This window comes from Tachysurus fulvidraco, chromosome 25 (genome assembly GCF_022655615.1).
Source record: "Tachysurus fulvidraco isolate hzauxx_2018 chromosome 25, HZAU_PFXX_2.0, whole genome shotgun sequence".
NCBI classification, from domain to species: Eukaryota; Metazoa; Chordata; class Actinopteri; order Siluriformes; family Bagridae; genus Tachysurus; species Tachysurus fulvidraco.
This window is the reverse complement of record NC_062542.1, coordinates 16,268,046-16,293,016: the sequence shown is the minus strand read 5'-3', so window position 1 is coordinate 16,293,016 and position 24,971 is coordinate 16,268,046. Positions and strand designations below refer to the sequence as shown.

The following is a 24,971-nucleotide window of genomic DNA, read 5'->3' as shown; positions in this document are numbered from 1 at the left end:
GAGAGATTGTGAAAGTCCCCCCAGTGCTTTACAGAGGACGTCTGATGAAGAAAGACAGACCGACAGTCAGCAAAGCGAGAAACAGATAGGGGGGTGGTGGTGGTGGGAGAGAGAAATAAAGAAAGAAAGAAAGAAAGAAAGAAAGAAAGAAAGAAAGAAAGAAAGAAAGAAAGAAAGAAACAGAGGTTCGTGTATCTGCCTGACATCACATAATCCAGGACACAGGAGTAATTCAGAAGGACAAAAAAGTTCAGCTTAACTTTAAATCTGGCCTGTGCAACTTTGGGTGGGAGATGAAAGGAGATGAGATCTGGTGGGGGTAATTTACTATCTGAGAGGAGATAAAGAAAGAAAAACAAATCTACACGGCGAGTCCGTAATACTACGGCAGGCTTGCCTCGACGAGCAGGATGAAAAAGGACGAGACAGAAATGCTGGTGGTTCTACACTTCCACTAATACACAAACATACAAACTCACTGGAGGAACCTCAGACATGTCAAAATGTAGGTTTAACGCTGTTAGATACGACCTCCCGACTCCAACGCCGGGTTCCACTTCTGTCCGAATAATATCATATATTTAAGATTCCCACACCAGTAGAAATTTCCGTCTTGTTTCTCTCACTTTACCTTCAAATATAAACATCACAACACCTCAGTATCGTATCGTCGCCGCTATAACGTTTGAATCCGTCCGACATTCCGTACTTTTCCACGGGTCGTCTGTTACGGGTAATAATACAGATGATGTGTTCTTCTGAATCGCTTTTGAGTTCTTATAAATCGGATGATCGATTAGAAGTCAAATTTGAAACTTTATTTAAATGATTTAAATATTCGGAACGTCCCCGTTCCGTTAGCACGGACGCTAGTTAACGACATTTTGTTTTATTTGTTGATTCTCGGTTTATAAAAACGATACGATTTTGGGTAAAAAGCTTAAATGTTCTACATTTACTACATGAACTAAGTGACAGTTTACTCAGCTAGCAACATCTTTACTACAAACCTGGTCCTTCTGTTATCTTAAGTAGCTTAAGTGCTAGCAAACTAGCTCGCTTCAGTTACAGACCAAGACGATTCTCTCTCTCTCTCTCTCTCTCTCTCTCTCTCTCTCTCTCTCTCCTGACACAAAGCCCATGCTCCCTCAGGCCCTGCTATGTGTGTGTGTTTGTGTACACTAAACCACGAGACCTCGGTCACCGCCATATTGCTGACGTTTAAGAACTACGCTGTTACAGGGGCACGCCATGCACGTCCAAACACAAACACACACACACACACACACACACACACACACACACACACACAACAATGTGCACTTGGGTTTCATAAAAGCTAAGAGGAAATCCTGTGCCACTTTCTCATGCTAATTCAGCTACTGTTTACAGCTATTAGCCTGCAGCTCAGCGCCTCATTTCTCTCTCCATTATGGCGTCCAGTGGGTCATCTGGTTAGAGTAAACGGAACGGCCTCCCTCCTTACTCAACCTCTCGTACAAGACTAATGGGATTCTTCTCTTTAAGCATCAACACATACACACACACACACACACACACACACACACACACACACACACACACACACACACACACACAGGTAGTTGGACTTCCTAAGCTTGTTAATTTAGACAAGGGTCTCAAATGGGAGATTGAGCACAGAGGGGGAGAGGCTGCAAAAAAAAAAAAAAAAAAAAGCGTAGGAGTTTTAAAACCTCGGCTTTGTGTGCACAATCCGAACTGTCCAGCGTCGCATATTGTTCTTTGCAGTCCCGATGTGTGGCGAGCGGCAGGGTTCCTGCATTCACGACTGCCTGCCAATTGTGGGCCTTTAATTTAGGCTGAAGTTTTGCATTAAAATTGTGCAGAGTTGCACCATGCAAGGCTAAGGCTTTCACGCAGAATAGTAACCCTGCCACCCACCTACAGCATGAAACACACACAGATATACAAAACACACTCTTACTTACCCCCACCCGAACACTAGCCCATCCCCCAGCGCTATTCCCCAGGCAAGCCAAGCATATCAAGTGTGCCTACAGTACTCGCAGGCTAATGAACAATGCACAAAAACAAAAGCGAGAGCGAGGCCTCCATTATCTGATCTTCCGCTGGAACACAAAACGGGCCTTCTCTCGAACCGGGAGGAAGTGCCAGCCAGCCTGCAGGTGTGAGCTCCCTAAAAGAAAAGCCTTTGACTAAATAGATTCTTTGACTGTCAGAGATTAGAGTCATGGCACCAGTGGTAACACACATCTTTTTTTTTTTTAAAACTTGCTAGCATTTTCTCACGGGTCTGCCGGACCGCTCTCGGTGCAGGGGCTCTACACGGCCATTGAAATGTCCTAAGTTTTAATTAAGTTGAAGTTGCCACAAGAAAGCTTTTTTGGCCCAGATTCAGGATCATTAATTACGGCTATCTTTGTTTCTTTTCTTAAAACCGGGGCCCCTCCCCGGGCAACTAACCCCAGAGGGTACTTGTTTCAGCCTCCTTGTGTGTCTCGAACCCTAAAACAGTGTCCAGGCCAACGGAGCAGGCACATGAAGGCCTCTCACTTAACATTACGAGCTCCACACTTATCTCCTTAAGTCAACAATCCACAGAAGTGGTTGTCATGTATGAAGTAATGTGCGATTATACAAACCAGGTATATGACAAACGTCAAATTCTGTTCCTGTTGTTTACTCATACGAAACCTCATTTATACATCATAATTTGGCCTAACTCAATCTCAGAGCAATTAAAACTCCTCTCTGTTTGCCGAAGCCGGTCGTCCGGACACCCTTTGAATGATTAATTGATTGTCATTATCACAAATAACACACTGAAACATTCCTGCTCAGGTCTATTAAAATGGTTTCAGAGAAAACAGCAAAATTAATAACTAGCACTGATAAACAACCGTTAGCTTAGGGTTCGTTAGCCGGCTATTGTACGAGGTACTGTACACTACACTCATCCTCCTGTCGCTGTATTTTACCCCACTTTAGCAGCCTCAATTACTGGGTAATATAAAGTAGATTTGCATCGCATGTGAACGGGGTCGACCGCAGATCTTAAATTATTCTTGCACACAGTTATTGCTGAGTATCCATTTTCATGGTCCTAATAAAACACAATACAACCGGACTTGTCAAACGCTTTAAGTATCACACAGAAACAAACTGTCTACAATTTTAGAAAACATTAATATATTCTAGTATATTCTAAATCAGCAAATTCCTGGTTGTTTTCTCAAGGCTTATATTGAAATATGGTATTTTTCTTTTCCCCTTTATAGAAGCCTTTGGCATGCGCCCAAGGTGATCTGGACCTCAAGCCGGGAGATTTCTGATTTATGAGGTTTAAACTTACCAGGCATGGGGAACGGTTATACGCAGCCTGCAAAAATCAAAATGTTTGTGGCATCGTGTAACATATTCTACCCCCCCTCGACCAACATCCAGCACACTCCCTAAATGTCAGGAAACCGCTGGCAAAAGAGAGGAGTCCTATTTATAAAAGAATTCGGCCTAAACTTATTGAGGAGGTGTGTTAAGAGTGCCAGAAGAACAAAAGCAGTAAATGAAGCCAGCAGATAAATCTTTCTCCTAAAGCCTTTTCTCGAGCACTTCGGGAACGAGCAGAACTCTGAAATCGGTCCAAGTGGTGTCGGTGGCAAAAAGGCTCATCGAGGACAATATGGGGCGCACTTGTGTCTTTGATGGATAATTGTTCCAGATTAGCATTTGGCAACCAACCAAGAGCTGGAACTCATCAGGGACCAATCATTTTCGTTAACACCTCGTCTCGGTATCCCTCATCATGCCAGCGTGCCAGGGGCACAGACGCGGGGATTCCCAAAGCGGGTGGTCCGAGGGGCGTAACCCTCTCCCTTTGCCTAATCAGGCATCCATCTGACAGCGCAGAGGGGGAACGTAGCACAGTGCCAGGCTGCCAAAACAATGCAAATCAAGGCACCAGGGACCCTTCTTCACCTGTCAAACGGAGCCCCAATTCCCATGGAGCGTGTTTATTCACTCCCCCTGCAACCTGACAAGAGGACTTATTTATTTATGCCGATTTCAATGATTACAAAACACCTCCTCTCGCCCCTTCGTGTTCGGCCTGTCTCCTGACGACGGTAGGAGTTTCCGCTGTGACAAACCAGACTCATTAGCAGCTTTCAGAAACAAGGTGAGTTCCGCATTGCCGTTAAATCATCCAGTTCTGACTCGCTCGCTCAAAAGGGAAGGAAAGAGAGAATCAGTTCATCCCTAACCAAGGACAAATTAGAGCATTCTGTGCAAACATGCCCTTTTTTTCCCTGTCATTAACCATAAAAAACACGCCTAATGAACACGTACCTAAAATAAGCTGTGGCATAATTGCCCTGGAGCCACGTAACCGCCGCAACTATTTCCTAATAACATGGTGTGGTGAAATGAAAACTGTATCTGTATCTAAATGCATCAGCATTTTCTGTCTTCACACTTTCCTTTATCCCCTAAAGATCCCCTTTGAGAAGGAGCGGTGTTACTCTACGACCCAGGGAAAAAAAAGGACAAGCAACAAAAGCTGGTTTTGTTCCTCAAAGCATTTTAAACACATACCAGCCTCACTTGGATGCCGGCCAGATATACCATTCCATCAATACTGACACCCCACAAACACATGTTACCAGTAAGCGCCTGAAGAAATAAATGAAATGCTATATCATAGACGCTGTTGGCAACCTGACCGAGATTCTTGCGCGAGAGGTATGCCTGCCCCTGCATTCCATTTCCGAGCTCTTTCACAAGGCCACTGTCTTCTCTGAGGAAAGCATGCAGCGGCTCTGAAAAAGCATCTCGTTCGGCCCCTTGCTCTCCCCCTGCCTATACAAATCCGAAGGAATGTATCAAAGGGCTCCAAATTGCCTGCGCTATTTGTTTTTTTTTCCTTCGCAAAATCCATCAGGGATGTCACATGTAATTGTGGCTTTGGCTGTTCAGGCCAAGACAGGGCCTTATTGGTGAGCAGCTTAGAGGTCATGCAACGATAATAATCATCCTCACAAATAGAGGTCAAAAAGAGTAAGCAAATTAGCACAATGAGGCTTTTTGTGGTGTGAGAATTCTCAAGAGAAACGAGAAAGGAGTGTAGGACACACCCACTGGTCTCGCTGGTCTCGCTGGAAATGACCAGTCCAGAACTGCATCCATCCACAATGTAGTGCTTAATGTAGTCAAAGGTTTTGGGGATAGGTATGAGCTAACATGAAAGGCTGATCCAGACTACAGGCTACAGGACAACGCTTTCACAATCCATGCAAATAAATCTTCCTCCTCACCGGTGCATTAAATATCAAATTGTACCGTGATGTACACTGAAGGTGTCCATGTGAACATGTATGTGCATGCATTCTTCTCACTCGTCCGCCAACAGACCAGACTGTGAGAAATGTCTTTTAACGATTTTAAAACGCCGATTGATCTGCGGCACAATATTCCATCGATCGCTGTTAGCGCTGATTCTCGCTCTCGCTCGCTCGGTCGCTCACTCGCTCCTGCAGTAAATACAGCTGTGGGCTTTGGGAACGAAACATCCGGCGAGTTCACACATACCTCACCGGCAGTAATAGCTCACGCAGGGGAGACGGAGAGGGAAATGTTTTCACAGGAGCTAATGTTGTTGATCCGGGATGTGTCATTAGGCCTGAGATAGTGGGTATGAAGTAGGATCTCTCGTGCTTGCCTGGTGAACTTAGATACTGTAGAGCGGAAAACAGTAAATCTGAAGAAATGTCGGGTCACCGTGCCAGAGACTCAGCCGTTATTACAGCTGTCACACACTGGCCTTCTACAGTATGTGCGAGGACAGAAAGACTGACGCACGGTGGCATTCGCTGGTCACATGCTTGTCTCTTGCACACATTCAGGTCAGGAGGTCAGTTCTTAGCACTAGCATGGACTTCAACACAATGGCTCCTGATACAGAATGCGAAAGAACGACACTGACGGTATCAGGATGTTCTTGAGAATCACACTCATCTATGAGGTTATGTACATTTCTAAAGATAAAATACCCCAAAGCTATAAATAATATACAGACCAAATTCAAATTACAACGCTAACGATAATGTACTGGAATCCCGTCTCGGTGTAAGCACGAGTGCTCGGGAATTGCATCTGCATATCACCTCTTGCCTCAATAGTTGATATGGAAGATTAAGGAGCGGTGCTTAATCTTCGCTCGCTAATCCTTCCCAGCACAAACGCAGACACGAGTGTTCGTCCGCTCTTCAAATTGCCTTAAAAGAAAGCAAACTGGCGATGAAAATGGAGGTGTATTTATATTACGGTGATTTAAAATCTGTCGCCTGGACACTTATTTCCCATTAAATCCTCTGACCTCACCATTACCCTTAAAAGCTCTGCTTGTCTTCGACAGGAAGTGAAGAAGTCCAGAGGCTCCAGCGCCTGTGCACTTCAGACTCTTCTTTCCATGATTTAATTCATCATCAAGTTCAGCCAGATCAGCATAGCACGGACCCGACCTCCTCGGCTAGCTCGGGTCGGGAAAGGGCTAATTACTGAGCTAAACCGGAACGGGAACAGAGCTGCTTGCCCACGACGAAATCTAACTACGATGAAGAAGAGTTGCTGTTAGGTTTGTGTTATATAAAAACAAACAGGTTATGAATATTGCATGAACAGATAACGACAGAGATACTAATGCAGATATAAATAGGAAGTTCGCTAATTTTTAGAAAGCTTGCCAAAACAAGGTTCATGGGGCATCTCGAAGAAAAAAATTGAGTGGGAAGACTGTATTTTCACACATGCCTAAGTGAGCGGTCGGATAGACGTCCGTGTCGATTAACATGCAATGAATTTACAGTGGATGAATGAATCTGTAGCGACGACTTAAATAATGAACTACAAAAATAAAGGAATAGTAGGGGTGCACGGTGGCTTAGCGGTCAGCACGTTCACTTCACACCTCCAGGGTCGGGGGTTCGATTCCCGCCTCCGTCTTATGTGTGTGGAGTTTGCATGTTCTCCCCGTGCCTCGGGGGTTTCCTCCGGGTACTCCGGTTTCCTCCCCCGGTCCAAAGACATGCATGGTAGGTTGATTGGCATCTCTGGAAAATTGTCCGTAGTGTGTGAGTGAATGAGAGTGTGTGTGTGTGTGTGTGTGTGTGTGTGTGTGTGTGTGTGTGTGCCCTGTGATGGGTTGGCACTCCGTCCAGGGTGTATCCTGCCTCGATGCCCGATGACGCCTGAGATAGGCACAGGCTCCCCGTGACCCGAGAAGTTCGGATAAGTGGTAGAAAATGAATGAATGGATGAATGAATGGTCAAGAAATCCGTACATGAGACTTATTAGAAACTGGAGTGATGTACATGAAGTTGAGGAACTGTTCGAGTTGCTGTTAGACCGTGATGTTAGACCGTGATGTTAGACCGTGATGTTAGACCGTGATGGCATTTGGCACAGAGCTTTACTACATATTTAAACTAAAGTGGTGAAGTGGAAGAGCTCTTAGCTCTTGTGTGTACCCCTGAGTCTTTAAATCAAGTGCAAGACTCTCTAATACAAACGCTGACTTTTCCTCCACCTTGTCTATCTGATAAGCTTGTGACCCCCGGCCCCGCCCAGGACTGTGCGCTTCTTCCTATTCATGCTCTTAAACACTGAAGCCTTTCATATCCCATCTGCCTTCAACAACAGCACGGAGGTGGCTCCCTGATTTGCAACCTATTAGAGCTGGCAAAGGCGGGGGGAAGAACGACGGGTTGGTGGGGGGGTAAAAGAGTGGCAAGCGGGAGCATCGGGATCAGGAGGGGGAACACATTTAAAGAGCTCTTTTTCCTCCTTTACTACACTCAGCCATCGACAAGAGCAGCTCTTAAGACAGAGCTTTGCATATTGCGCTAAGAAAGCTACAGGAGACAACCCTTTGAGGGCAACTGCTTTTAACCCTGGCTTTCTCAAGAGAGCCTAGGCAAATAGCACACAGTCCAACAAGAACACACACACACACACACATACACACTCATGAATATACATTCAGGGAAGGAAGGAAGAAAGAAGGATCTCTGAAGTGACAGAGTAAGCCGATACAACCGGAAGCTTCCGCAGTTTATACAGCCGTTACCTGTAAGGGAGGACATTGTTTGTGTGTGTGTGTGTGTGTGTGTGTGTGTGTGTGTGTGTGTGTGTTTTCTTTGAAAATCTTTAGCCATAGTCCACATACCAAAGTCCACTCAACATACCACAGACCACTTTGAAGATTACTGAAATGTTTGCCTTTGTTCTTTACCAGCAAACGACGGAAACAAACCAGAGTCTTCAAAATGCCTCATGATACAAACTGACCCCATCAGCCATTAATAAGTTCATCAGCTTGCTGTGGCGGCTAAACGGTTAGCTAGCACGGTGTCGTTTCAGGCTATAAGGGCAAGTTGTGTTATTTTAGACAAATTATTTGAGAGGGAAGATGTAAAATATGACATACACCTTGTTGTTGTTTATTAAAGATGTAATCCGAAATCAGACGACGTTTTAGAAGCACGAAAATGTCGAATCACAGAAAGTCTAAACTCTAACGAGTAACGAGACAAAAAAAGGTCAGTTAGGTATAAAGGCAGACTTTTTGCTGTCAAACCGAATCCCAACTCTGATTTCTTATTCATCTCAGGCGTCATCGGGCATCGAGGCAGGATACACCCTGGACGGAGTGCCAACCCATCACCAACACTCTCATTCACTCACACACTCACACACACAACGGACAATTTTCCAGAGATGCCAATCAACCTACCATGCATGTCTTTGGACCGGGGGAGGAAACCGGAGTACCCGGAGGAAACCCCCGAGGCACGGGGAGAACATGCAAACTCCACACACACAAGGCGGAGGTGGGAATCGAACCCCCGACCCTGGAGGTGTGACGCGAACGTGCTAACCGCTAAGCCACCGTGACCCCCTCAACTCTGATTTCATTTTCCTGAAAATATTCATGCACAAAGCTTCATTAAGCGTCGTGTATTTTACACCCACTGTCCAAAATAACCCCAAATATTTCAACAGGTAAGTTTAACAAACCTCATGAATGTAATCCCAAACAAGCGAGCGGGACTTCTATTGGGTCTATTTCAAAGCATTAAGGATTACTAGTAGCGGTCTAATCCTTCTGAACCTAAGGGAGGTAAATCGTATTGTGTTGGAAATCCTGGCTGGGGAAGAACAGGAGGCTAAATGGGTTCTTTGCTCTGTAATCGAATATCACACACTGCTCATCTATTCAGCGAGCACCTAATGTTTAAAACCAATTACTGGAGGTATGCTGTCTGGCATTTGGGCACGATAATGTATGCAAAAACTGTCACCCATGACTGTTGTTCTGCTTTGACTATACTGTCTCAGGCCCCAGAGTTATTAAATATTATCAATAAATATTGATCTGCATATTGATCACATTCACACCCTTTCAGTTTCATTCAATAAGCGAATGGCTTCATCAGGATTTGAGTGTTCACACACACACCCACACACACACACACACACACACACGCACCAAAACCAAACCAGAAGAAGGGGCTTGTGGGAATTGGTGATGTGCAGACATACGTTTATCGTCCAATAATCCTTTCCAGGCAGGAGTTCCACATTTGCGCCCACCTCTGTGTCTGGAGACTTAAAACAAAGCTAATTACCTTCTCTATGTTTTTTTTTTTTTTTAAACCAAGAGTATCATATTATTGCAATTCAACTCCTTTCAGCGCCGGCCTTATCAGCGCTTGATGAGTCATCCTTTGTTAAGCTGGCTCTGAAATCCCAGTAGAATTGAATAGGATGGGGGGAGGATGGAAAAAAAAAGCCAAAAACAAATGAAAGGGGAGGAAAAAAAATGACAAACTTCTGCCACTCTTTGTTTTGAGGCAGTGTGACGCTCCATTTTTGGTTGTGCCCCCCCTCCTCTACCCTTCGTCCTCCGTTCCTCCACCCCCTGCTGCTGCTCCCATACCTGTCAGCCTCAATAGCCTTCACAGTGGCTGCACACAGACAAATGGGCTGACCTGGCCAGCCTGGATGACCCCCGGGCCAGCAGGAAGATCACGTCTGGTTATTAATATCAGAGCGTTCTCAAAAGGGGGAGCACAGTACAAGAAACGAGAAGAGAGAGAGACAGAGAGAGAGAGCGAGAGAGAGAGAGAGAGAGGTAAAGTATGCTTCAGTTAAGTGCTAAGTTGCTAGTGTTGTCACTCAGGAGCTCGAGCATGGAGATGACCATCTGCTTCATGGTGTAGATAACCAGAAAAAAAAAGGAGGAAAATAACAGAAATACAGACTCCTATTAATATCTATGAGGATTATTAACAGGCAGCACGGCCTGGCCAAAGAAGCCCTTCCTCGGCTTTGTGTTTTCGCAGCCGCACTCGTCTGTCTTTATGCTTTAATTATAACCTCCTCCCCCTCTTCATGCACCCTCCCTCTGACAGATTCCCATTGTAATCCTGGCGCAGGTGAAAGATGAGAGCGTTTGAATAATCTGGTTGCTCCAGTGGGCAGGAGGAAGAGGGAGGGCACACGTGTGTTTACGCAAGCAGAAATAATCACGCCTTGATCCAACTCTAGGACATGGACATAAGCTAGTATCCTTTAACGTTAAACCACATCCAAAAAGCGAGCACCAGGTCTGCGCTGTATGTCATGACGACGCAGGCAATGACAGGTCTCATTCTATACACTGTGAACTATGACTTTTATATGCAAATACATTCGACTCCATCTCCTCCTGGTCGTGGATTTTTGCACGAGCCGAAACGACAGTCCGATAATTATAGCCGCATATATATGGGACATTTGATTTTCAAATGAGAGGGACGTGGGCTTGACCTTCAATAATGAGTGTGGTATAACGGCGTGGACTTAATAACGTGCCTGTCAATTGGTGGCCATCTTGATTTTTTTTTTTTTTTTTTTAAACAGAAAAGGATATGCTGCCCTTGCGGACAAAAAAACCCTGGAAGGTAAAAAAAAAAAAAAAAAAAAAAAACGAGAGTATAAGATTAAAAAAAAAAAAAAACACCTTGCTTGATGAATCTGAAATTTCTCCAATTTCTCCATCACCGTTTTTTCCCCCTCTGCACCCCTCCTTCCTGCTCGCCCTTTCTCTCTCTCTCTCTCTCTCTCTCTCTCTCTCTCGCTCTCTCCTCTTTTAATTTCCCCTCTCATTTCCCTGCCCCGACCAATGATGTTGCCATCCGTATCATGGATAATGAGATGGGCTATCTGCTGTTCCCCGGGGACAGGACTGTGGAGAGCCAGTGCCCCTCTCCACCATCCTCCAGAAAAGATGTGCAGTGTATGTGCCAGGGTCCCGGTGGTCTTGGAAATGAAAGAGAGAGAGAGAGAGAGAGAGAGAGAGAGAGAGAGAGAGAGAGAGAGAGAGAGAGAGAGAGAGAGAGAGAGAGAGAGAGAGAGAGGAAGGGAGGGAGGGAGGGAGGGAGAGAAGTATGGAGAAAGAGGAGGCAGAGGTGGAGATGAGGAAGAAACAGAAGACAAATACAAATATGGAAATAATGTGGTGGGCTTCAGACAGACACAGCATTCTGCTTCGCTGATGACGGATTGGCTCGGACTGCTGTAATGAACCACTTCATAACTCCTGGCTAGTGAACTGGGATGCACACACACTGGACATCAAGATCCAGAGAGAGAGAGAGAGAGAGAGAGAGAGAGAGAGAGAGAGAGAGAGAGAGAGAGAGGCCCAGCTGATGAACAGGTGTGGTTGGGTATTTGAGTTTCCTCGCTCACACTCTGACTCCGACACACTGACCATGAACATTCTTGGCTGTAAATGACCCAAATGCCCAGTGCAAATCCTCTCGTTGGAGAAACACACACTTCCTGCCATTTCCTAACCGAGCGTTATGTTGCATTTCAACGGTCATGACAGATTTATACCTTCCCACATCTGCATTTATTTGAGTGTTTATTATTAATAATTATATCATGACTATATATCATTATTATAGGATTCGTTTCAGGGAACGGCGGCGTCTTAACAGCCCGCGTGTTTACCTGAAAAAACGCCACCTTCTGCTAATACGATCGTATTCCTCGTCGCCAGAAAAAGAAAATCCTTTTGGAGATACGCAGCAAAAATAAAGCTCGGAAAATACGCTCTGTAGTTTTCGTTCGCTCTGTAGTTATCCTCGGCCGTTCCTTCGGCCGTAAAGATATTTAGTATTCCAGATCCATATGGAAACGTCGTCAACGCTTTGTTCTTTTCGTATCCTGAGCCAAACTACCCAATCCCATGTGCCTTTCACCTTTAAACATAAAAAGAGAGGTGTTTTTCTGGTCAAATAAAGAAGTCTCTATTTTTTTAAGCTTTACTACCATATGTCTATGAGTGAAATATTCTCATTTCTGCCAAACACATTAAAGGCTTCATCTGTAAAACAGATTTCCCCCTCCTGGCATTAAAAACGGCGGGGCAGGAAAGAGCGCAGGGCGAAAGGACGCTACTCTCGCTCTGTACATTTTATATATATATATAATCTGAATAAATACTTAGAAAACACTTTCATGTTTTTTTGTTCTAGTAATGTAAGCTTTGGTTAGATTACTTTATTATTTTCTTTTTGGTCGTAGAAAGAGCCGGCTTTGTCATGCGACTGCTGGATTTACTGACACGTGAACTCAAAACAATGGCAGCTTTTAATCCCTAAAACAGCCACCTGCTATTTTCATTCTGCATTAGTAGAAAGGAATGGGTTAAAAAAGAAAAAAGTATTACCAACCATGTCGTGCTCAAACTCATTCATTTAAAAACATCACTATAAATAACATCTCGCTATCGCTAAGTGTTTTAGCGTTACGGGGATCGGTGGAACCGTCATATGACGCCTGTTTAATTATATTAAATGCAAAAAAAAGACCTGTCCGTAAAGCCAGCGGTGACCCTCTATCGTGTACACGAGCGTGCAAACGGTCTGCAGCCGCAGCCATGTCCGTGCATGCTGCAACGACCGCATGCTATTGAGCTTATGACTAAGCAAGGCCTTTCTCACCTCCTAATCTTTAGTCTACTTGTCTTCCTACATGATCTCCAGTGCTCTTTGTTGCCATGGAATCCTTTTTTGTTTGCTTTGAGAATTAGTGTGGCCCTTATGAAAAAAAAAGAGAGGGGGGTGAAGAAAAAAAAAGTTTTAAACTGCTAAGGATTTCAAAACATTCCCATGGACAGGGTTTTTAATGCCAGGCCTCAAAAAATTCCACATGCGATTCTTTCAGAGCTTCATTTGGCTCATGCTGACTTCACTCGTCAGAGGATTTGCTCTTTGTTGCTCAGTTACTAACGCCACATCACTAACACTGAGTGAACGCATGAAGAAAGTGAGTCTTTCGTCTCGTCTCTCGCTCTGCCTCTCTCTCTCTCTGTTTTTTTATTTTTTTATTTTTTTTTACGGTGCAGACTTATGGTTAAATGAATATTCTTGGAAAGGCCTCTTTGTGTATTTCTCTTTTTCGGTGTACCCTGTTAAAAGGCCCCTTGGAGACGCTTTCGTTCTGAGGCAGGGTAATAAAATCGTATTTCATTATTACGATTACAGACCTGCCAATTCCGTGCGCAGTCTAGCCATTGTCAGTCGCTAAATTAACTTTTTCTAAATATACAGCCAAAGGGGGTTCGGCTTATGCACGAGCTTTGCCAAAAGTGACTAAGACCGGTCGATAGATCCTCATTACGTTAATATAGTTTATCCAAAGAAGTCCACTAATGAGTCTGGGATGCAGTGTAGATCTATGATTTCAGGATATCAGTATTATTGTTTCAAGCAATCACACCAGGCCAGTAAGTCAACACCCAAAAGCACTTAAGCACAGGATGAAAGTACAACGGCCTCCGTCTTGAGCACTACCAGCCCCTAACCGTGCGCTGTGGATCGTCTGTCCTACATTTGGCCAGGAGAACAATATCCAGACAATTCGCACACCTTCTCCAAAGACAACCAACATCCACTGAAAAAAAAATGACAACCCACAGACACAGAGAGACTTTTTCGGCACACCTTGCCACAACTACTCATCTTCTGAAGTCACCTCCTGAGAGATTCCCTCACTACGAAGGTGACAAGGCAGATTTTTATTTTTTTTTTTGGAGTGAAGTACACATTCAGAGAACCAAACATCGGCCCGGCTCACAGCGCCATATTGATATTTCTGACATGAAACTCAATTAAGTTTGATTTTCGAAAAGGCATCATGTAAATAGACTGTTATGTCCAACTGTCCTGGGGCATCTTTACAGGAAAAGGGAGAGGGAAGACTGGGAATGAGTGGCGGTAGAGGGGTAAATCAAATTTACAGCTCGCTTAATGACATTTGACGTCATAAAAACAAAGGTGCTGGAAAACAAATAGCCCATATTTACCTGCACTTGACCACAGGCACTGAATCAGCGCACTGTCTCAGGCCACAGCACTAGCCACTGTCCATTTACCTCAGCTGCATTATGAGGTGTAATGGAGTAGGGTAATGTACATACTCTGGTTTACATTTAGCAAATCAGCCTATGGCATAAGGTGTGGGTTGGGTAGAGCATGCGTACACTTACACAGGAACTAGCTCAGACACACACACACACACACACACACACACACACACACACACACACACACACACACACACACACACACACACACACACACAGTGATTACAAAGATATGAGATCAGTTAAGCTTGGGGTGGAAAAGGCCCTGACCTTGTAGAGCTTGAGCGCTGCCTCGTGCCTCTGGTTGGTGACGTGTAGCCGCAGCTTCTCTACACTGTTGCTGTAGTAGTCGCAGGCGTTGCACTTCAGGTGCACGGGATTGCCGATGGCGATGCACTTGAGGCGCCACTGGTTTGCCTTCCCTCCTTCTTTGATGTGGGCCACCAGCTGGTACTTCTGCATGTGCTTATCAGTCTTGCAGTGGAGCTGGAAGTTGGCTTTGAGCTGCGTGTTGTAGGTGCACAGCTTGCACTGGTACACGTCGCCCATCACGGCCCTCCACTCGTCTTCCGGGAGAAGGCGCTCAGCTGCCACGTGGGCGTTCAGTGCCTCCAGGCTGTCCGTGGTGAATTTGTTGCACACAGCACACTGGAAAAGTTTCAGCAGCGGGTCGTTGATGCACGGCGACAGCTCTCCAGCAGAGAGGATGGACAAGTCCTCGGCCATTAGCTGACCGCTCATGAGACGCAGCTCTGACGGCAGCTCATTATTGACTGCAAGGAAGGACAGAAGGGTAGAAGTGGACAAAGGTAGAGGTTTTTAGAGAAACTGGAGTAGGGCACCCACACAAAAGGATTTGCTAAAATAAAACCTTGGTGAGGAGTAGTGGACTGTATAAAGCCTTTACTATAAAAAGCCATAATAGGATTGAATCAGGATCAATTACAATCATCCCTTTCAACTTTTAAACCCTCCCCTCATCAGATAGCTTTAATTACTCCTACTGGGCATGTCATTCCTCAGTATGTACTGGGTTTTTTTTTTCTACCATAGACTTGAAAGTTGATAAATCAATAAAATAGAGAATCCGCTATAATCTAAACCCTGAGCATAAAGCGTATCATCTTACATGCGGCTAATTGTACATTTCTTTCTTTGATCCTTTCAAATTTTTTACAAGACGAATACCTCTTTTTTTTAATGTCGTACAAAGAAAATTCAATAATTGCACCAGTTTAATATCTGGACCTTTTTTGTAGACCACATGTAGCTGAATCTGCTAGACAACATACGAGTGTGTGTGACCGCTTTTACAATAACGGACAAAGAATCGACAGAAACAATAGACGGTGACAGACTAATATATGTGCCAGCTCGTGCTAAGAGTTAAGGTGAAGACATGCAGAGAGGCATTTGTTTTGAACATCGAGAATTCAGAGGCTGCATCTGCTCGGTCATGACCTGCAGCTCTGGAGTAGGGATAAAAGAGTGAGAAAGCTGCTGTCAGGTCATTGGGAATGTTCCTGAGGAAATCTACTCCATATTTTTTTTTTTTTTTAGATAAGGTCTTACAGAGTAGGGGTGGGAGATGGAGATGGATTAAGCAAGACTCAAGAAAATTAAGAACGAGAGATTAAGAATAATTCCTGTGGCAAAGTTCATAGTCATTTTTTAATCAAGGACTAGGTTGGTAGATAGATACAATAATGGGTGGAGTGATTAAGAAAGAAAGAGGGTGAGGGACAGGAAGGGAGGGAGGGAGTGAGGTAGGGAGGGAGTGTGGGAAAGACAAAGAGACAAAGACAAACAAACACATGAACAAAACTCCACTCACCAAGCCCAGGAGGCAGAGCTGTGGCACTACTAGGATCCATTTGAAAGGGGTTAATCATCATCTGTGGATCCGAATGGTTGTCCAACTTCATGCCGGTCAAGCCGATGTTCTGAGCCAGGTAGTACTGGTAGAGCTCGGCTTCGGCTGGCGCCAGGCCCAGGTGAAGGTTGTGCTGGATCTGTTTCATGTTCTGCTGCAAAAGCATCATATTGTGCATGTGCTTCTCGCTAGTCATATGGATGCGTAGATTTCGTGCCACGTTGGTTTCATAATCGCATACCTCACAGCGCCAGGTCGGCTTCTGCTTTGGCTTGGATGGTGAGGGTGCGCTGCAGCTGCTCAGGCCGCCACTGGCTACGGGGGCCGTGTGGTTGTATGTGGGCTCTGAGCCGCCATTCTGCAGGTTTTGCACGTTATTTAGATGCTTGTCCGACTGCATATGGATGCTAAGGTTGCCTTTGGTGGTGGTGGAGTAGTTGCACACCTCACAGCGAAAAGGTTTGTAACCACATGTGTAACTCTCGCCCCGGGCTAGGCGCGGGTGAGCCTGCCCAGTGCGGCAGTACACACAGGAGCCGCCCGACTCTGGGTGCTTTTCTTTCATGTGGGCATCCAGTGTCTGCTGGTACTTGTAGTGCCAGTTGCACTTGGGGCACTTGAGCGTTTTACAGGAATTCCGCGAGTGCATCATGGTCATGTGGCCGCCCAGAGAGCGTGAGGACCCGAGCACAGTGTCACACTTTGGGCACTCAATGCCACTGCCCGGGGAGCCCTCTGCAGGGCCAGGAGTACTGGGCGTGCTGGGCGTGGCAGCATGCTGGTGCAGAGGGCCGGGGCTTTCGTCATCTCTTCGCATCAGATCAAGGGGGTAAGAGGGCGGTGTGCCATCTCTACCTCCGTTAGAGTCAGTGTAGTCTTTACTGCCTCCGCTGCAGTTGACAGAGTCATTGCTGCAGTCCCTGCTGCTGGCAGCATGTTTAACCTTCTCTAGGTCATCAGGAACAGTCACAGAAGAAGAAGAGCTACCCCTTTCAGTAAATTTTAGCACACTGGATGATAAAGGAGAAATGCTTTGGTTTAATAGAGGGAAATCTTTGCTACTGGTATTGTCCACTAGTTCATCTACACCATCATCATCAAGCTCATTTAAGTACATATCTTCGTCCTCCTCCGCATCGACTGCGTCTCCTGGTTCACTTTTGATGGGGAGCTCCCCATTAGAATGCAAAGTGCTAGCGTTCTTCTGCCGCTCACAGTTGCTCTCCTGGTCCCTAGCCCCTGGAGATGAGCAATAGAGGGAAGCAGAGCCAACAGGAGACTTAAGTGCTGAGGAGGGTGTTCCCCCAAGTGTTATCTCAGCCTTTGGCATTTGGGTACTCCTGGGCGACTGCTCTGCAGAGGAAGCTGAACTGGCACTTCCTTTCAAGAAGGCAAAACTGGCCTGCAAGGAATCGCCATTCTCCGCGTGTAAGGCGTTCCACAGGCTGCGAATGCCTGGATCAGGGCCCATGAAGTTTGCAGTAGAAAAGTGGGGTAACACAGAATTGGATTTTTTTGGTTCCAGAAAGCTTATAAGAGGTTCTTTGTCTTTGCCAATGCCCTGTATGATGGCAGAGACATATTTATTACTAAGGAGCTTCTGCTCCTCCTCGTTGAGGGTCATCCGATGATCATGCACAGCATGGGTTACAAATGACCTACTATAACCAAAAGACAGCTTGCACAAGAAACACATCAGAATGGGTTTCCTCTTCCCATCGCTTATGCAACCATCAAATTTGGACAAGTCCACATTGTTAGGAACATCTTTGGACACACAGGAGTTTTTGGCTGCGCCATCAATGGTAAGATAGTCTTTATCACTCTTGTGTCGGAGATCGTAGACACGGAAACTGTGCAACACAGGACCAACTCCTGCTAATGCTGAGGTATTTGGGAAAGCCTGATCGGCGGTAAATGGTTTCCCGAGGGATGAAGCAATGTGAAAAGTATTGATCACCTGTGGATAAAAGGACATGGGGGCAGTGGCAGACTGCTCAGTCTTGTCCCCGACACTGGTTTGGGATTTTGAAAACAGTGCTGGGGAAAACAGGCTTTTGACACCTGACTGGGCGTTCTGGACACTTTCTTTGGAGTCCTCGAGAATGTAAGCTGAGCCATCAGGCTGGTAAACGATCTCTCCTGTCAGGTTCTCCACATCACTGTCCTCGAGGTCACTGACCTCACTCTCGTTCTCGTCCTTCAGAAGGGGAAGGCGGGCGTTCGGGCAGTGGTGCTCCATGTATTTTTGTAAACTTGAGAAAGAAGTGGCACATTCGTTGCAGGGGATCTCTTTAGTGGAGGCGCCCGGAGCGGCAGCAGCATTCTCTGCGCTCGATCCCAATGCAAACTCTCGCCGGTTCTCGTCAGTCCTTAGGTTGATGTCCGCAGGGCTGTTTTCCTTGTCAGGCTCCATCCCAGGGACTTTCTCTGGCACCTCATTATCAAGATGTGGCGTTTCGCGTAGCTTTGATAGCTTCTGCCCATTTTCCTGCCATGAAAGAGAAGGGGAGTCACAGGTTTCCATGGCAATTGCTACATGGGGATCTCATTTCATCCAGTCTGTCAGGGACCTGTATTAAAAAAAAAGGAGAGAAAGAGAGAGAAAACAGTTTAGAACACGTACAGCGATAGGAGATCACATGATCTACCACACGATCCAGAGTACAGCACTCCTGCATTTTCAACATAAAAACCAGTCATAGCTTCAAAACCTGGTGTGCAAGTGGAAGTCCAAAAAAAATTCAAATCACCACCGGTTTGGTTCCTGTGTTTCTGATTTAATCAGCCTTCTCCCTCTGAAGGATCGAGCAGGTATTTAACAAGCCCTGATTACGGTCCCATTCGAATTCTAGCCCATGCGCTGACCTAAAATCAGTCCAAAATCTAATAAATATTTTGCACACACACACACACACACGTACACACACCCACACAAATCATCCTTAGGGGACCAGCCAATGATTTAATATTTTTTTCTTCATTTTCTTTACTTGGCATCTTGCAAAAAAATAAATAAAAATCCTGGCACATAAGAAACACCATTTGAAATACCATTGTGATGTTATCAATCTTGGAAGGTTGCCCATCTTTCAACCGTCACTGCTTCAATCAGGCTCTCTCCAGGCTTTCACAAATCATACGTGTGCCTCACTGATGAAAATCTTTCAATCATTTTTTTTCTCTTCTGCACCTCTCTCTCTCTCTCTCTCTCTCTCTCTCTCTCTCTCTCTCTCTCCACAGGGCTGGAATCACATATGATCATGAATATGATTCAGGTCAGGAATGCAGATGTGAAGCCCGAATATCGACCCGGACATTTCAGGAAAAAAAAAAAAAGAGTCTCCGTCGTGTCACATGGATCGAGCTACAACATGAAGGCTAATGATGATAGCATCGCTAGCCTGGAGCTAAATTACAAAAATAACCAATGCTAGCACTTATTGCAAATATCGTAGCTCTTAATGTAGCTTTAATGCTAACGTACAGTATGTTTGACTGAGAAGCGATGTCGGATTAATTACTTTAATGAACGAAGCATGCTGGTAGAGGTGCGGCGGTAATGAGAGAAAAATATAACACACCGTATACGACGCGAGTAAAAATAATTGCGATATGAAATATGCAAATGACACTGTCTAATCTTAGTGCAAAATTAGCAATACAAAACAAGCTTCCTCCTCCTAAAAAACAAACAAAACAAAAACAAAAAAAACAGACGGGAGTAGGTGGGCCAGCATTTATGCAATCCTGCAGGAATGTGTGTCTAAAAGCAGGTTTGGCGGCGAGGCCGGGCCCAGATTACAGCCCTCTCCTGTGATCGTTTGTGCATCTCCCCTGTAAGATCACAAGGCACCATCACAAAGCCAGCAGCTGTGTCTTCAGAGCCTGTGGGTGCAGGGGAGACAGTGTGTGTGTGTGTGTGTGTGTGTGTGTGTGTGTGTGTGTGTGTGTGTGTGTGTGTGTGTGTGTGTGTGTGTCAGTGTCAGCCATACATGGCACATTCCTGCCACATTCGGTCTTGGGTGCTTGTCATAAAATGATGACCATCACATGATGGACTCAGCCTCACAGTCAGGACGTGACGTGTCTGTTGCCGTTCGAGTCTTTAGCTTTATCAAACGTTTTGTGAAATTTTTAGCAGACGTAACCACAGCACCGTGTTCACTCGTTTTTTTCTTCGCAGGTGTAAATTAACAAAGCTGCGTCTGTTTAATGCTTTTATATCCAGCAATTTAAGTTGTAGATCAAGCGTAAAGTCGGGGACGGACGTTTCGTCCGAAGAGGGAACATAACCGATAAATAACGATGTTAAAAATTCTCTAAACTTTTTAACGTTCGCGCAGAATCAACTACGAAAGTCCCGCGACTCTCTGAACCTCACCGCGTCCGTTCGATCCTCGGGTGCGATTCTGTTTTTCACCGTGACTCGACACGTCCGCTGACACGGACCCCGAACAAAGGCGCGAACGTTCGAGCTAATCCGACTAAAAACTTCAGTCCGCTAACTTCTATTTAAATTCTTTCGATTTTTTCAAGCGATTCTTCTTCTTTTTTTTCTTTGGAAATCCGACACATCACTCCCACACGAGGTGACTTAAGTGTGAAGCACTTTTTCCTCTACCTTTTTTTTACTTTCTCGCTCTTTCTAAACCTACAAAGAGAAGGCTGAGGGGAAAAAAAAGTGCTCCTGAATACAAAGACCTTTCCCTCAGAACAGAAAGGACTCTGAAAACAATGAGGACAGGTCTGTCTGCATGGAGAAACAGTTCCCGGTTTTCCCATTGGAACAAAGCGACGGCAAACAGTGTTTCTACCTCAGGTTTTTAATTAAGACTGTCCCGGCCCCCTTCTCGCCACGGTCCGTGGAGACGCGGCCCTGTGAAGTGATTAAAAAGAATGTGATCTGATCAAGAGAGAGGAATAATGGGGCAGGAATGCTCGCTTCGTCGCAGTGCTAAGTTCTTGGGAAAAGACGGCCGAGGGACTCTTTCGGCTATTGTTTTTCTTTGCCGCCTCCCCCTCGGTCACCCCTTTCTTTTTTTTAAGGAGCTCACCAAGAAGGACAGCAGGCTTTTTTTTTTTTTTTTTTTTAACTTCTAAGCTGAGGATTTCACTTGCTCTTTTTCTCCACTATAAGATTCATTCCGTCTTTTAAGTAAAGAAGATACACGGGTTAAAAAGTTAGAGCGCTTAGAGAACATGCGGAGGGGAAAACAAAAAAAAACAAAAATACAAAAAAAAAAAAAAAAAACTTGTGAACTATACCGTGTTTAGTAAAGGTCATCCCCCCGAGTCGTCTTCGGGGTTTTTTTTTTTTTTTTTTTTTTTTTCCTTCGCTAAATCCTCTATCAAAACGTCATAGTGAGTTAGGCAAAGACAATAAGGAGTCACGGTGTGAGTGGAACCCGGTCAGAGGCTGTGAATAGACCTTCGTAAGAGTAATTATACCTGTTTATTTGTTGCCAAGCCGAAGAGAAATCCATCAAAGAGGTATTATCTGAACATCAACAGCTTCTCTGGCTTCTTAAGACGCACCGGGGAAGAAGGGGGGCGGGTGGTGGTGGTGACGGTGGTGGTGGGGAATCAGGGATAATTCTTTCTGATTTAAAGAACCCGTGCGTAAAAGGATTCAAAAAAAAAAGAGGTAATATTTGTGTATTCGTTTTGTTTTGTTTTTCTGTAGCCTTTTTGCTAAGTCTGTTCTCTCCTTGAGGTGTAACAGTAGAAGCAGCAGGACTCGGCGGTGTCACAGATACGTTTAAGGCCCTCATTTTCAATAGACACCGTATCATTACCGCCGGGTGTGGCGCGATTCTGTGGTGGCGTACGTGTAGCACGGCAATCTTTTTATACAAATTACCTGTCCACAAAATTGCCCTTAGGAAATAAATTCAAACAACACTGACATCGATACAAATCTGTAATCGTGCCTGATGTGAAAAAAAAAATAATAATCTACCTGCACAATCACGAAAAAGACCCTCAAAGCTGTGACCACAGATATGTACATATACAGATATATATATATATATAGACAAACGTGCGTATATATAACATATGTTACGTGTTAATTCTGCTTAAAAAAGACACTAAAAAAGAGAAAAGAGGAAAAGCACTGCTTTGTGGAGTTCTGCTCCGTTCCACGACCCCCTCACCCATTTGAAAACTTTTACCATGAGGGCCTGGTATCAAAGGGAAACATAATCTACATAGCTAATGTCTCTCCCCCTAAATTCAAAGCTGCAATTTTTCTTTGCCTAGCAATCTGGAAACACTCTGGAGTTAATTACGACTGATTCGAAATGAACCGCACAAACAAAGGCCAGTCTATGTCCAGACAATTATACTGCATTAACCGGCTTAGAGCTTCCTGCTGATGTTGCCCGGGTTCTTCTGCCTCGCCTGCACGGCCGCCATTAACGAGGGCCGGCGCACAAGAATGTGTGACGACCTCTCGTGACACGGCGCAAACTTTCAGCCCGAGTCGCCACAAAGGGGAGAAGGTAATTAAGTTTGAAAGAAAAGAGCTCTCGCAACAAACAATGGCGCTGTGTCTCTGGAAGAGCGAGGGAGGGAGGTGGAAAAGGGAGGGGGGGGGGCTGAAAAAGAGGGGGGGAACGAAAGAGAGAGAGAGAGAGAAAGAGAGAGAGAGAGAGAGAGAGAGAGAGAGAGAGAGAGAGAGAGAGAGGAAAAGAAAAAGAAGAAAAATCATTAACATTCACAGGAACTGTTAGGAGAGAGGGAGAGAGAGAGGGAGAGAGAGAGAGAGAGAGAGAGAGAGAGGGCAGGGGCAAAGAGGGGAACACTAGCTGGCACTTTTTTTCTGAGCAGGTTCTCCGCTAGCCTTCCTCTTTAAGCCTTTTACTTCACCCCACATCTGGTTTCATGTCTTTTCTTTCTGGTGCCCATGTGTGCCCAAATATGACCCACCTCCACATCTCTCTCTCTCTCTCTCTCTCTCTCTCTCTCTCTCTCAGTTCGTTTGTAAAGTGAACGCCAACACGTTTTTTTTTTTACTTCAATTACACCTAAGAAGCGGCGATCTGGAATATATATAAATATATAATAATAAAAAAAAGGAAAGCGTGCATCTGCTCGTCCTCCCACCTGAGACACATCAGCACTCTGTACTGTAAATTCTGCAAAGAAAAAATGTCTCGAATGCAAATCAGTGCGTTATCCTACTTTTTTAGTGTCCTCCTACCGCCTGTGAGGATTTGAGCTTAATTAGCTGAGAGGATATGTTATTTGGAGAGTACAGCACTTTAATGACACATACACACGTGGACACACACACACACACACACACACACACACACACACACACGGAGGCTCATGTGAGAATGAATACATGCTTATTCTCAAAGGAGGCACTGAGGAAAATTAGCACTGGTTACTCTCTTATTCATCGGCTCGATGTCGAAACGGACTCGTGATGTCCTCACATGAACGAATATGTTTACTTTCTGCTTTGACAGGGGAAAAACATCTCAGTTTTTTTTTCTTTAGAGTGTGTGTGTGTGTGTGTGTGTGTGTGTGTTTTCCATGCTCAACAAGAAAAAATCTAATTGCAGCTTTGCCAGCCTCATGCTCCCTAATCACCCTCTCTTTGTCTAGTCCATGCAAAGCAGGATTAGAATTAAAATGATGACTGACTAATCCCTTGATTTCCCTGTGCTAAGTAAATATTAATCTACTGGTCAATCGTGACTTTGTAAAAGGACGACATGTATATACGGAAAATAAAAAGGCGCTTATACCGGTTATGGAAATCATCTGCTTTACATGCGCCATATCTTTGTTGTTTTTTTTGGGGGGCGGAATCGATATGCAGGATGATTTTGGAAGTCGTGACAGAATCGGGGGTCTGATGAAGTGACTGGGATTTTAAATACATGCAACCGGGAATGAAGTGAAGTGTTTGTGGTCTTCACCAACTACGAACACTACCGACGTGCTGCTGTTGGACAGAGCATGAAGATAACTGAGCAAACATGGCCCATATGCCTGCCAGGCACACACACACACACACACACACACACACACACACACACACACACTCTCTCTCTCTCTCTCTCTCTCTCTCTCTCTCGCTGCATCACATAATTTGTGATCTCTTCATCATAAAATCCATCTGATTTATTTATTTATTTGTTTGTTTTCTGATTCGACAGCCCGGAGTCTCAACCATTACGCTTTAACCAGCCGGAGGCGAGTGTTCAGGCCTCCACTCCATCCATCCGGCGCCGTCATCATCGCTCTCGTGAGGTCTCTTTCAGAGATGAGCACTAGACGCTTTCTTTTAATTACAGCCGCTGGTCTGATTTTGACCTTTCTGCACTGTCATTTTTCCAGGAGAAACAATAAAGGTTTAAAGTTTAAGGCCCTTCGGTAAAGGCGGTGCTCTGCGAATCCCAGTCCTGTAATTATCTGCTATTATAAACATAATCACAGGCCAGGTATCCATGCACGCATTCCAAGCCTGTTAGCTAGACACAAATCGGAGAATTCTGCACCGGAATATTTCAAAACACGTGAGTAAAGTCGCTCGTAACGTACGGACGCGTCGGACGTGGGCCGACCCGCCGATATCTGTCATTTCTGGAGCCAGAAAATTACTA

At 45.1% G+C, this 24,971-nt stretch overlaps 1 protein-coding gene across 3 annotated transcripts in view; it reads right to left on the bottom strand.

Annotated features, from left to right (window-relative positions):
* Positions 1-24,971, bottom strand: part of zfhx4 (zinc finger homeobox 4) — a 74,841-nt gene that overhangs the window by 40,542 nt on the left and 9,328 nt on the right. For 2 of the 3 annotated variants that reach the window (XM_047808670.1, XM_047808672.1), the window contains exons 2-3: positions 16,309-18,920; positions 14,745-15,247 (exon numbers count right to left, since the gene is read on the bottom strand). In XM_047808670.1, coding sequence (XP_047664626.1) covers positions 14,745-15,247; positions 16,309-18,874 — 3,069 coding nt within the window. In that variant the 5' untranslated portion in view covers positions 18,875-18,920. Of the gene's footprint in view, positions 1-14,744; positions 15,248-16,308; positions 18,921-21,798; positions 22,819-24,971 lie in introns of those variants that run through there. The other variant, XM_047808671.1, reaches the window with a different exon arrangement.